Source organism: Aotus nancymaae, unplaced genomic scaffold, assembly GCF_030222135.1.
Source record: "Aotus nancymaae isolate 86718 unplaced genomic scaffold, 86718_ANA_hifiasm-v0.15.2.pri h1tg000020l, whole genome shotgun sequence".
In the NCBI taxonomy this organism is placed as follows: domain Eukaryota; kingdom Metazoa; phylum Chordata; class Mammalia; order Primates; family Aotidae; genus Aotus; species Aotus nancymaae.
Window position 1 is genome coordinate 69,324,714 of NW_026988432.1, and position 13,979 is coordinate 69,338,692.

At 36.0% G+C, this 13,979-nt stretch overlaps 1 protein-coding gene and 1 pseudogene across 1 annotated transcript in view; one reads left to right on the forward strand and one right to left on the reverse strand.

The window, feature by feature from the left end:
• The window catches only part of ANKRD62 (ankyrin repeat domain 62), a 63,997-nt gene that overhangs the window by 21,000 nt on the left and 29,018 nt on the right, over positions 1 to 13,979 (reverse strand). Inside the window, 3 exon segments of the mRNA XM_064379454.1 lie at positions 4,558 to 4,709; positions 4,711 to 4,722; positions 8,658 to 8,728. Coding sequence (XP_064235524.1) covers positions 4,558 to 4,709; positions 4,711 to 4,722; positions 8,658 to 8,728 — 235 coding nt within the window.
• Positions 5,416 to 6,445, forward strand: LOC135276043 (PHD finger protein 20-like protein 1; annotated as a pseudogene).

Below are 13,979 nucleotides of genomic sequence, written 5' to 3' on the forward strand. Positions count from 1 at the left end.
AAAAAATACATGAAAGCAAACACCGAAAGAAGAATGCTACACTAAACTTGAATGCTACGCTAAAAGGCTGGAGCTCGCTGCCTGCAAGGCAATGACTCTTAGACATGGGGTCATAGTTGGATTTGTGCCATAGTTATTGTTTTAACATGTTTCATTTAAATTAAGTTTTCAGAATACTATGAGGCACATATAGCCTGAAAGAAACTGTAAAATTATCTTAAAGGGAAGAAACACTTGCTTTTAAAATACCTATGTGTCTTTATATGTAGTTCAAAAATAGCACTATTCTGATTAGTTTGAATTTTGTTTGAAATGATTTAGAAACTTTTGTATACTTACAGTGTGGTATCTATTCCAAATATGAAAAGCTGGATTTATCAGCAGAAAATGGTAAACGTGAATAAGAATATCACTATCATGTACCTACATAAATTTACAAAAAGGCTGAAATTTCCCATTGGAGATTATTATGTAGGAGTTCAGCCTGAGCCCCTAAAAACACAAAAAACAAAAATAAATCCAGCAATTTTACCAAAAATATATGTACATGAGTCTTCTGTTTAAGACTAAGCTTCTAAAAACTATATTTCTCAGATAACAAACAATTTCTCTTGACTCAAACTTAAAAAATAAGTATATAATTCTGGAATATAAAATAGTGTTCATTTGAGCATAGTTGATAGAAGGCAACTTTCAAACAGAAAACATCTGATTAACATTGCCACAAACTAAGGAAAACTGACCTGTAGCCATGGTAAGAGGTAGCCACCCAGAACCAATTTTTAATCTAGTCAATCAATGACCACTGGCCTCACTAACACCAACCAATGAATGTCAGCCACTTGCCTCTGAAGACATCCAGAGACAAACTCATTCCAATCAGCATGCCTGGAAGTGCCAACTAATCCACAACAGTCTTACGCAGATAACCACATTACTCCAGATGATGTCAACCCAGTCATGCCTATGAGAGTCAGCCAAGCCTTCAACTTCACTATTCCACAAACCTTTTTTAAGGCTTAGTAGCTGCTTCATTACAAGAGACTGTGCCTATATACACCATGGAATATTATGCAGCCATCAAAAATGATGAGTTCCCGTCCTTTGTAGGGACATGGATGAATCTGGAAACCATCATTCTCAGCAAACTGACACAAGAACACAAAATCAAACACCGCATGTTCTCACTCACAGGCGGGTGTTGAACAATGAGAACACATGGACACAGGGAGGGGAGCACTACACACTGGGGTCTGTTGGGGGGAAACAAGGGAGGGACAGTGGGGGGTGGGGAGTTGGGGAGAGATAGCATGGGGAGAAATGCCAGATATAGGTGAAGGGGAGGAAGGCAGCAAATCACACTGCCATGTGTGTACCTATGCAACAATCTTGCATGTTCTTCACATGTACCCCAAAACCTAAAATGCAATAAAAAAATAAAAAAAATTTTAAAAATTAAAAAAAAAGAGACTGTGCCTGACCAGCACAGACTTACTAGAGAAAGCAATAAATCAAACTTTTTTTTTTTTTGAGACAGGGTCTCGCTCTGTTGCCCAGACTGGAGTGCGGTGGCAAGATCTTGTCTTACTGCAAACTCTACCTTCCAGGCTCAAGCAATTCTTCTGCCTCAGCCTCCCAAGAAGCTGGGGTTACAGGCGCACCAATACTGACAGCTAATTTTTGTATTTTTGGTATTGATGGGATTTCACCATTTTGGCCAGACTGGTCTTGAACTTCTGACCTCAAATGATCCACCTGCCCTGGCCTCCCAAAATGCTAGGATTACAGGAGTGAGCCACCGCACCTGGCCAAATCCAACTTTTATCTGTTTATTTCAGAAGCTAAAGGCTCATAATCCTTTGAAAAGAATTTTTACATCCATTGCATTCACCACACGAATATTTTAATATTCCTGATAAAATACCAGTGAAGTTTGCAACTCCTATGATTCCTTATACCATGATTCAAATGATCATAATTACCAGTAATAGAATGGTGAATGACCACAATATTGGACTTTTCTCCCTAATTAGAAAACTATTAATATAGAGAGTATAGCTCATTAAAAAGAGCCAAAAGAGTCCATAAAGAGCATAAAGAGCATATAATTGCCAGGTAAAATTGTCAGAATGAACCCATATCAAACTGTACTTTGAGTATTAATGTTTAAAACTGTACACCAGGATAAACCAGACTAGAAACGCAAAAGCTTAAATCAGGAAAATAAGAGGTCAGATACTGTGCTGGCTTTTCAGTATTAGGAGAAAATTTGGCATGTATTTTGAGTGAAATGAGAAGGAATTAGAAGTTTTTAACCAAAAGAGTGACATAATCTGACATGTTTTAATAGGTTCACTGGTTAAGAATTGATGAAAACAGGATTAAACATGGAGAAACAGAAGACCAATTAGCAGTCTATTATGCTAATCTAGATGGCCGATCAGATGATAGTGGAGTTGCTTAGACATGAAAGATGTGACTGGTTTTCAGATATATTGTGAAGTTAGACCTGACGAGATCTGCTAACATCTTAGCTGTGGAGTGTCAGAGGTGGGGGTTGGGGGAGGGAGACAGAGAAAGCATGTGTGAGTCAAGGATGACAGCAGGGTTTTGGGCAGAGCATTTACAAGAGTTATGATTAATGGAACAACAAAAGACTACATGAGGGGCAGGTAGGAGGAAGACCATCAGTAGCTAGATTTTGGACCTGATAAATTTGCTGTACCCAATAGTTAATCAAGGAGAGATGTCAAGTAGACAGGTTGATAAATAGGCCTGAAATGGGCTGGAGGTATAAATTTAAAAATTATTAGCATATACAAGCTAGTAAAAGTCACAAGAAAAAACCTCAAGAACTGAGCCCTGGGTCACTTCAATGTGTAAAAGGTAGAAGATGAGGAGACATAAGCAAAACAGGCTAAGATGGATGGACTAGAAAGTCAGGAGGAAAATCTAGGTGAGTGAGTGAGATTCTGAGGGCCAGTGAAGAAAGTGTTATAGAGGAGAGAGTTTTCCATTGGGTCAAGTATTGCTGATAAGTTACATAAAGCGAGATCTAAAAAAATTATGTCTAGATGTACTACAGTGAAAAATCAGTGACAACCTTGAGAATAACAATTTTGGAGGAGTGGTGAGAGTGAAAATTATAGCAGTGAGTTAGAGTGAATGGAAAGGAAATTTGAGTCCATGAGTACAGACAGGTTAATTTTAAGGGCATTTTCAATCATTTCATAATGATTAATAATGATTAATGATTAGTTACATAGTATGTTTTAATATCTTAAAAGCTTTTAAAAATTATACACACACAAACACACACACATGCACACACATACACACACACGTATATGTATGTCAAGCCAGACATATATGGCAAGTCAGACCAAGGTACTAAATAACATCATAAAATTATAGAACTAAAACACCCCTTGAACATTTCTAGATTATAAAGCTGGCTATCATTTTGGTCATGCTTATAAAGACCACAGAAAGACTAAAGGGCAGTATTTCTTACTTGAGAAAAATCACTCAACTCTGAGATATTTTATCATCAAATATACAAAATGGTTAGTCATATTAAAATAATAAATTCTATAAGATGAAAAAAGGTAAAAATTCAAATCTAATTTTGTCTACTGAATCTTATAAATTATATAATAGGAAGTCATTGTTGTAAAATACAGTGTTGTACATACTGAAATATCTTTTGAAAGGATAATGGGATGCATTCAAAGTGCCTCAAAAGAGGAGGTTCACTGCATTAGCAGCACCTTGGTTTTGGCATAGGAGTCAGCAAATCAGTACTTGTGGGCCAAATTCAGCCCACTGCCTGTTTTTGTAAGTAAAGTTTTCTTGGAACACAGTGCTACCTATTTATCTATTGTCTATGAAAGATGTCAGAGACCTTCTGGTTCACGAAGCCTAAAGTAGTTACTCTTTACAGGAAAAAACTGGGTGAACTACTGACTTGGTAGATCAAAGATCCTTTGATATATTTTAACAAGTTTTACCAATACACTGAATATTTACATGGAATATAGATCCCCATGTGAAATCCCTTGACAATATTCAGATTATCGTGAGAATCAATATTTGAGCACTCATGCATTGAGAACAAGAAACAAATGTCATAACTAGCAATTTTGTTGGTAATGCAAAGTGCCAAGGTAGCATGTAGTTTCCTTTTGCAACTCAGTAGATATTACAAGTATCAAGATATTACAATATCATATTCTGACAAAATTTACTTAAGATGTGTTATCAAACTAAATGTTTCAAATATACATTACTGATGAAGTAATCAGTATACTATAGATCCAATCTAATTTTAAAAACAGGGTTGCATACTACGTTATTTAATGGGTACGACGATTTACCTATTTCCTTATTAATGGGATTTTAGACTATCTCTAGTTTTGTGATATGATGATGCTATAATGAAAATTCTTAACATATATAAGCATGTAACATATATAAAATCCTTAACACAGATTTATTATACTTAAGATGTTTTATATTATTAAATATTGCTACTATTAGATATTGCTATAGGCTTACCTATTATACTTTTCACTCTTCTGCCTGGGAAATTGATGATTATCAGGTTTTCTGCTCCTTCTTTCTTGGATTAATTCATCATCATCACTGTCACTGTAATCGGCATGTAGGTTTCTTGACACTTCCATTTTCTTATTTCTGCATGTTTTCATTTTTTTCTGCAACCTTCAATGAAAGTTTAACACTGATAACAATTGCCATTATTTTATCTAATAGAAAGAACTTTTTTGTTTTCATTCATTTTATCACTTGACTCTGTCATGATAATGGTCATTAAAATATTTTGTATTTAATTTTATCACTATATAATTATTAGCATAAATTACGTTATGATTTTTTCATCAATATTCATATAAAGTCTGAATCATTTCTGTCTGAGTGAATAAAACAAAAATTTCCACACTTTCAAAAAGGGCTCATTTGAAATTTGTGCTTTTATTCCCTCCACTCTTTGCTGTCTAATATAAATTTTCACCCCCTGTGATGAGCAGAAATAGAGAAATAAAAGGACAAAGCCATGAAATCTGTCCCCTTCTATCTTTACCTCCTGGAGTTTACACTAAATGGCCAGATTTAGAGAATGTGGCATTGTGGGGCTTCAGGAACAGAAAGGAAAATTTCCCCTTTCTGCAATAAGCTTTCCCAACTGTCTTTCATTTTTCTTTTTTCATTTGGATCCTAGGATATCAAAAATGTGAAGGTGCTTGCTGAAAAACAGGAACCAAAATTTGAAACCACAGAAGAAGCAGAGTGAAACCGCTGAGATGCTAGGATAGAGTTCTGGAAAATGAGATGCTTGCTGCTGTGCAGAGAGAAGGCGAGTCGTGAAAAGAAAATACTGAAGAACAGGATCTCAAGATGAGTAAAAAGCCCCCAAATCACCCTGGAATCACTTTTGAGATTGGTGCTCATTTGGAGGCACTGCACTACTTAACAAAAATGGTTTACATCTGTTAAATGTACACTATGTCTTCTATACCTTTGACGATTACCAAAATCAAATGAGAAAACATAGAGAAAAACAGTCAGCACTCAGTATCCATCACGAATTGAAAAAAATCGACTATGAGGAGGGCAAGATGTTGGTCTATTTTAAGCACTGGAGTCATCGTTATGATGAGTGGATTTACTGGGATAGCAATAGATTACGACCCCTTGAGAGACCGGCACTAAGAAAAGAAGGGCTAAAAGATGAGGAAGATTTCTTTGATTTTAAAGCAGGAGAAGTTCTGACTCGTTGGACAGACTGTCACTATTACCCTGCCAAGATCGAAGTAATTAACAAAGAAGGAACATTTACAGTTCAGTTTTATGATGGAGAATTCGTTGTTTAAAAAGAATGCACATTAAAGTCATGCCCGAGGATGCTAAGGGGCAGGTGAAATCCCAGCATCCACTAAGCTGGTGTTGTCCTATCGACCCAGCTGGATCGTGTAACCAGTCTATGGGAAGTGAGGATTGGATAGCTTTAGTCAAAGCAGCTGCTGCAGATGCAGCCAAGAACAAAACAGGGAGTAAACCTCGAACCAGCGCCAACAGCAATAAAGATAAGGATAAAGATGAGAGAAAGTGGTTTAAAGTACCTTCAAAGAAGGAAGAAACTTCAACTTATGTAGCCACACCAGACGTAGAGAAGAAGGAAGATCTGCCTAAATCTAGTGAAACATTTGTAGGACTTCATGTAGAGAACGTTCCAAAGATGATCTTTCCACAGCCAGAGAGCACATTATCAAACAAGAGGAAAAATAATCAAGGCAACTCATTTCAGGCAAAGAGAGCTCGCCTGAACAAGATTACTGGTTTGTTGGCATCCAAAGCTGTTGGGGAGGATGGTGCTGAAAAAAGGGAAGATTACAGTGAAACAGCTCCAATGCTGGAGCAGGTATGAAATGGTAGCGTTTGATTTTTTTCAAGGTTCCAACTGGAATGATGATGGAGCTTTAGTATCTACGTCATTGAAATTCCCCTTTTGATCAGATATGGGAATAGGAAGCTAATTAATTGATGATATATTTTTCACTCTGCCTTCTCCAAGATATACAGATAACTACAGACTTCATTAATGTTTGATTTCAGTAGACTGGCATTAAAGCCTTTGTCTCCAAAATTTGAAGGCCTGGAGACAGGCATCCCAGGGTATAAGCTTCCAGCTGGATCACCTTTAACTAGCTTACAAAAAGACCCTTACACAAATACTTTTCATTTCTGAGTTAAAACAGGGTTTTTTTGACATCTAATAAAGCTTCTTTTGTAAGAAGTTTCTTTTATATCGTAACAATTGGTGTTGTTAGATTGACTATGTGTTTTATGAATTGATTAATGAGCCATACATTTTTGCTAGGATGCATATTTTAATAACTACAAAAAAAGAGAGTTTTAAAAAACTATTAAGGATCTATCTTTAAACCACCTAATAGAGGAATTTAAAAGTGAAGGTTGCAGTTACTAGATTTTGCGTTGGCTACCTTCAGATTCCCACAATACTTGTACTTAATGAATGGTGCATGCTTTTACATTCTCTAAGGGCTTAACTTCTTAGGCACTGTAAGACTATAAGAACACAGTAATAGCCATAACTGGATTTCCTTGGTTCTCCTGTTTTAAAATCTGAGCCTTAACATAGTTTTAATATATCCTTTTTGTATTACTTTTCTTTATTAGTAACCTAATAAAGACGACTTTAGAATGAGTATCTTTTGCTCTACTCTAGATGCGTTTAAAAAAATATTCTAAATTTAGTTGATATTGTATTGAGTTTTTCAGGGTTATTTTAGGCCTGATTTGATAACAGTGCGTTGTTTTGGTGCCTCCATTAATGTTGTATGAAATCAATGGGTCTTTTAAATTGATTAATATGTCACTGAATCATATCTTCTGATTTTCTGTGATCATCAGACGGTTAAGTCTTTGCTGCTATTCTCAATATATCAACCAAATTTTAAATAACTTTACTGTGTATTACTATATTCAACATCCCAGTTATACAATATTTTGTATTTTCATCACTGTTTATGGTATTCTCAGAGTGCGATAAATCAGGGACTTGGGTAATAAAATGTTTCTGGAAAATTCAAAAAAAAAATATATGCATTAGCCTAAAATAGGGGAAAATATAAACCATCAATCTTAACTTTGTAACTGTGTGTTTGGACTAAGATTAATTCATGAAGTGTTTAATTTACCAAAAATGAATTAAAAGATGATTTGCAGTAGTATTATAAAGGCATCTTAAGATTTTATCTCACTGTACCTGAAATAGTGATACTGAACAGTGCACACCTGAGTGCTTTTTTTTTCCAAACATTACTACTTGGAGTAGGCAAACTTTAAATTAATAGAAATCAAAATCAACACTAATCAGAAACAAAGCCAAATTCTTACAATTTAAATTCAAATTATATACTGTAATATGATAGTGTTATATAGCTATTCTATACAGGTTATAGTGTTAAGTTTCAATACATTCTAAGGTCCACTAATGACAGTGGATTAAAAATTTTTTAACCATAGTTACAAATTTCCTATATTGAAATAAGTTAGAAAGTTACTCTTTGTGCCCTAACACCAAAGCTTTCATTCTGCAGTCTGGTTCTCTTGATAGGCGGTTGGGTTGACTTTATGACCCTATTCTCTCCTTGAACATAGATGCTGCAGTCAATTAAAAATCACAATGGAGAATACATTTTTAATCATGGTATTAGTGACTAGTAATATAAAGTTGCAAATTTTGAACCATCAGCAAAGATTACTCATTTAACATGAACCCAAGTTGGCAGCCATCCCTATTGAATTGTTCATAATTTTGATTGCTTGAAATTATAATTCAATATTTGATGTTTCTTTATTAGTTAGGAGGTTATAAAAAAGGAAAAGTAAACAATATTCAGGAACTTTGGGCTTTACTTTGAAGGGAAAAGATTAGCTGTAAATCACTATGCATTCTGAGAATATTTTAAGATTTATAATGAGGTAAAATGGTTTAAAATTAAATATTATAATCAACTGATTCTAAAAGGACAGTTCAAAGGTAATTTCATTTGAAATATGCTATGTTATGAAAGCAAAGAAAACCAGAAATTTGAAATTAAAGTTTTACATACCTGTTGCTGGTTATTTTCACATCCTTGAAGCTTTTCTTGTTCTCCCTCTGATGTCATTTTTAAGTCTTGTTCTGGTCAAAAAAAAATCCATATATTTCATTAAAATGAACTACTTAGAATAGTTAGATAAAAGCTATAGTCTTTATAAACATAAACTTAAACATTTATTTTTCTTTTATAAAATCAGAGTTTAAATAAAGCTTAATCTGTGGTGGAATATTTGCTTCTTTTTTTATTTATTATACTTTAAGTTGTGGGGTACATGTGCAGAACCTGCAGGTTTGTTACATAGGTGTACATGTGCCATGGTGGTTTGCTGCATCCATCACCCTGTCATCTACAGTTATTTCTCCCAATGCTATCCCTCCCCAATCTCTCCACCCCCTGCTATCCCTCCCCTAGCCCCCAATCCCTCAACATGCCCCAGTGTGTGATGTTGCCCTCCCTGTGTCCATGTGTTCTCATTGTTCAACAGCCACTTATGAGAACATGCAGTGTTGTTTAGTTCTTGTGTAAGTTTGCTAAGAATGATAGTTTCCAGCTTCATCCATGTCCCTGCAAAGGACATGAACTCATCATTTTTTATGGCTGCATAGTATTTCATGGTGTATATGTGCCACATTTTCTTTACTCAGTCTATCATAGATGCGCATTTGGGTTGGTTCCAAGTCGTTGCTATTGTAAACAGTCTGCAATGAATATAGCGTGTATTTGTCTTTATAATACTACGATTTATAATCCTTTGGGTATGTACCCAGTAATGGGATTGCTGGGTCAAATGGAATTTCTATTTCTAGATCCTTGAGGAATCACCACACTGTCTTCCACAATGGTTGAACTAATTTACACTCCCACCAGCAGTGTAAAAGCCTTCCTATTTCTTCACATCCTCTCCAGCATCTGTTGTCTCCTGACTTTTTAATGATTGCCATTCTAACTGGTGTGAGATGGTATCTCATTATGGTTTTGATTTGTATTTCTCTACTGACCAGTGATGATGAGCCTTTTTTCATGTTTGTTGGCCGCATAAATACCTTCTTTTGAAAACTGTCTGTTCATATCTTTTGCCCACTTTTTGATTTTTTTTTTCCTTGTAAATTGGTTTAAGTTCTTTGTAGATTCTGGATATTAGCCCTTTGTCAGATTGGTAGATTGCAAAAATTTTTTCCCATTCTGTTGGTTGCCAGTTCACGCTAATCATAGTTTTTTGTTGTTGTTGTTGTTGTTTTGCTGTGCAGAAGCTCTTAAGTTTAATTAGATCCCATTTGTCAATTTTGGCTTTAGTTGCCCTTGCTTTTGGTGTTTTAGTAATGAAGCCCTTGCCCATGCCTATGTCCTGAATGGTATTGCTTAGGTTTTTCTGAGGGATTTTATGGTGTTAGGTCCTATGTTTACATTTTTAACCCATCTGGACCTAATTTTTGTATAAGTTGTATGGAACAGATCTACTTTCATCTCTCTGTCTATGGGTAGTCAGTTTTCCCAACACTATTTATTAAATGGAGAATCGTTTCCCCATTGTTTTTGTCAGGCTTGTCAAAAATCAGATGGCTATAGATGTGTGGCTTTATTTCTGAGGCCTCTGTTCTGTTCCATCGGTCTACATCTCTGTCCTGGTACCAGTACCATGCTGCTTTGATTTAAGGTGGTTTTTTTCCAATTCAGTGAAAAAAAGTCAGTGGTAGCTTGTTGGGGATAGCATTGAATTTATAAATTACTTTGGGCAGTATGGCCATTTTCACAATATTGATTCTTCCTAACCATGGGCATGGAATGTTTTTCCATCTGTGTCCTCTCTTATTTCCTTGAGCAGTGGTTTGTAGTTTTCCTTGAAAAGGTCCTTCACATACCTTGTTAGTTGTATTCCTAGGTATTTTATTCTCTTTGTAGCAATTGTGAATGGGAATTCACTCATGATTTGGTTCTCTGTTTGTCTGTTATTGGTGTATAGGAATGCTTGTGATTTTTGCACATCAATTTTGTATCTGGAGACTTTGCTGAAGTTGCTTAGCAGCTTAAAGAGATTTTGGGCTGAGATTATGGGGTCTTTTAAACATACAATAATGTCATCTGCAAATAGAGACAAGTTGATTTCCTCTTTTCCTCATTGAATACCCTTTATTTCTTTTTCTTGCCTGATTGCCTTGGCCAGAACTTTTAATACTATGTTGAATAGGAGTGTTGAGAGAGGGCATCCTTGTCTTGTGACAGTTTTCAAGGGAATGCTTCCAGTTTTTGCCCATTCAGTATGATATTGGCTGTGGGTTGCTTCTTTAAGAAATACTTATTCTCTAAAACTTCAACAAACCACTTGGCAAGACACTAGATGCCACCAGATTCAAGCCATATAATCATCTCATAGATTCACTGACAATTTCATCCACTCAACACCAATGAACAAAACTGTCAGAAACAAAAAAGTTAAAAATCCAAAAGAAACAGATAAAGTAACACTGTATATTTTCCTTTTCTTTACAGCCTACTATTTAGTACTGATAATTTCCAATGTGACTTTCTTTTTACCCCTTCATCAGTTTACACTTTGTTCTTTATATCTGAAATGTTTTCCTCTACTATTCTGACAAACATTTTTTAAAATTATACTTTCAGTTCTGAGGTACATGTGCAGATTGTGCAGGTTTGTGACATAGATATTCATGTGCCATGGTGGTTTACTGCACCCATCAACCCATCATCTACATTAGGAATTTCTCCTAATGCTATCCCTCCCCCAATCTCCCCAATCCCTGTTATCCCTACCCTATCCCCCAACCCCCCAACAGGCCCCAGTGTGTGATGTTCCCCTCCTTGTGTACATGTGTTCTCATTGTTCAACACCCACTTACGAGTGAGAACATGCAGTGTCTGGTTTTCTGTTCTTGCTTGCATCCTGTAGTTTGGCCTTGTCTTAAAGTTTCTTGACCCACTCATGCAAGATGGTATATTAAACACATCACAAAATAATGTATAAGCAGCTTTCAATGTGTAAATATTTATTGCAAAAATAAAATTTTCACACTCATTATAATAAATTTTTATATTTCAAAATCAGTACAATGTTTATTGAAAACATTAGTTTTGTTATTCAAGGAATAAATCCTATACTTTTTGTTTCTGAAATTACTGTGATTGAGTATACCATACTAGTCTTTAAAGTACGTTTATGGAATAGGCATCTAATCAAAACAGCTTTCTTAACAAAAACAGTGAAAGTTCTTCAGTTCAAATGAATTCCATTTGATTACCTAATATAAATTTAACCTATATCTTTGATGTGTGATATAAAGTAGAGCAATGAGTTGCTGTGGTTTACCCCAATTCTTGCACTCCCTCCTCCTTCCAGTAATTTCAAGGGCAGTGATAATCTAATGTCCTGAGTGCAAACATACTGAAGCCATCTGAATTGACTTCTCTCAAGTGTCCTCATCACTAACTCTATAACTACTGTGATAGCTTATTTCTTTCCTCTCGCATTCCCCTTTCACAATCCCCTTGTCTTTGGAAAAGCCTCTCAATTTGTGGTCTTCCTTTTCCTTGCATATACGTCTCCTGGATTATGCCCACCACTTCTTTCCTCTTCAAGCAATGGGGAAAGGACTCCATGTTAATAAACGGTGTTGGGAAAACTGGCTAGCAATGTGCAGAAAGCAGAAACTGGACCCCTACCTGTCACCTTATACTAAAATTCACTCCAGATGGATCAAAGATTTAAATATAAAACCTAACACCATAAAAACACTAGAAGAAAAAGTAGGCAAAACCATCTAGGACATAGGCATAGGCAAGGACTTCATGACTAAAACACCAAAAGCAATGGCAATAAAAGCCAGGATAGACAAACAGGATCTAATTAAACTCCAGAGCTTCTGTACAGCAAAAGAAACTATGATTAGAGTGAATTGGCAACCAACAGAATGGGAAAAAATTTTTGTAATCTACCCATCTGACAAAGGGCTAATATCCAGAATCTACAGAGAACTAAAACAGATATACAAGAAAAAAGCAAACAACCCCATTCAAAAGTGGATGAAGGATATGAACAGACACTTTTCAAAAGAGGACATATATGAGGCCAACAAACATTTGAAAAAATGCTCATCATCACTGGTCATTAGAGAAATGCAAATCAAAGCCACACTGAGGTATCAACTCACACCAGTTAGAATGGCGATCATTAAAAAATCTGGAGACAACAGATACTGGAGAGGATGTGGAGAAAAAGGAAGACTCTTACACAGCTGGTGGGAGTGTAAATTAGTTCAACCATTGTGGAAGACAGTGTGGCGATTCCTGAAGGATCTAGAAATAGAAATTCCATTTGACCCAGCAATCCCACTACTGGGTATATACCCAAAGAACTATAAATCATTCTACTATAAAGACACATGCACACGTATGTTCATTGCAGCCCTGTGTACAATAGCAAAGACCTGGAACCCACTGAAATGCCCATCAATGATAGACTGGATAAAGAAAATGTGGTACATATACACCATGGAATACTACACAGTCATAAAACACGATGAGTTCATGTCCTTGTAGGGACGTGGATGAATCTGGAAATCATCATTCTCAGCAAACTGACACAAGAACAGAAAGCCAAACACCATACATTCTCACTCATAGGTGGGTGTTGAACAATGAGAACACATGGACTCAGGGAGAGGAGCATCATACACTGGGGACAACTGTGGGGGTAGAGGAGAGATGGGGGTGGGGAGGGTGGGGAGGGTGGGGAGGGATAACATGGGGAGATGTGCCAGATATAGTATGAACCTAAAGTAAAAAAAAAAAAAAAACCCTATACTTTTGTGCATGCTTCAGATGTTGCTGGAAGAAAAAGCATAAGACTCAGATGCTTTGTTGCAAAGATTCAGATGATTTGTCACAAAACATTCCTTTGGGAATATACCTGGAGCCTACACTAGAATCACTATTAATTATATCAATTGTAGGCAATTGGTATCTCCTACTTCCCTTCCTTATATGCTCAATGTGTATTTATCAAATGCAAAGGAGAATAGAATTTATCAAAATTTGATTCCTTACAAGTGAACCACAGTATACAATAGTCATAATCCTAACAGCTGTATCAGGCTGACAGAAAATGGTATTATCGACAGAATCAGTATCATAAGTAGACAGTGTGAAACTTACAGAGCATGATTTCTTGACAAGGGAACCAGGAGCAGTAAACCAGGGTACACAGTAGTCCCTTATCTGCTCTATGTGTAGGAACTCAACATACGCCTTCACCCCACAACAGTCATCAACACCAAAGACTTCCATGACCAAATGTGTGGGGTTTGCAGTCAGTTCACC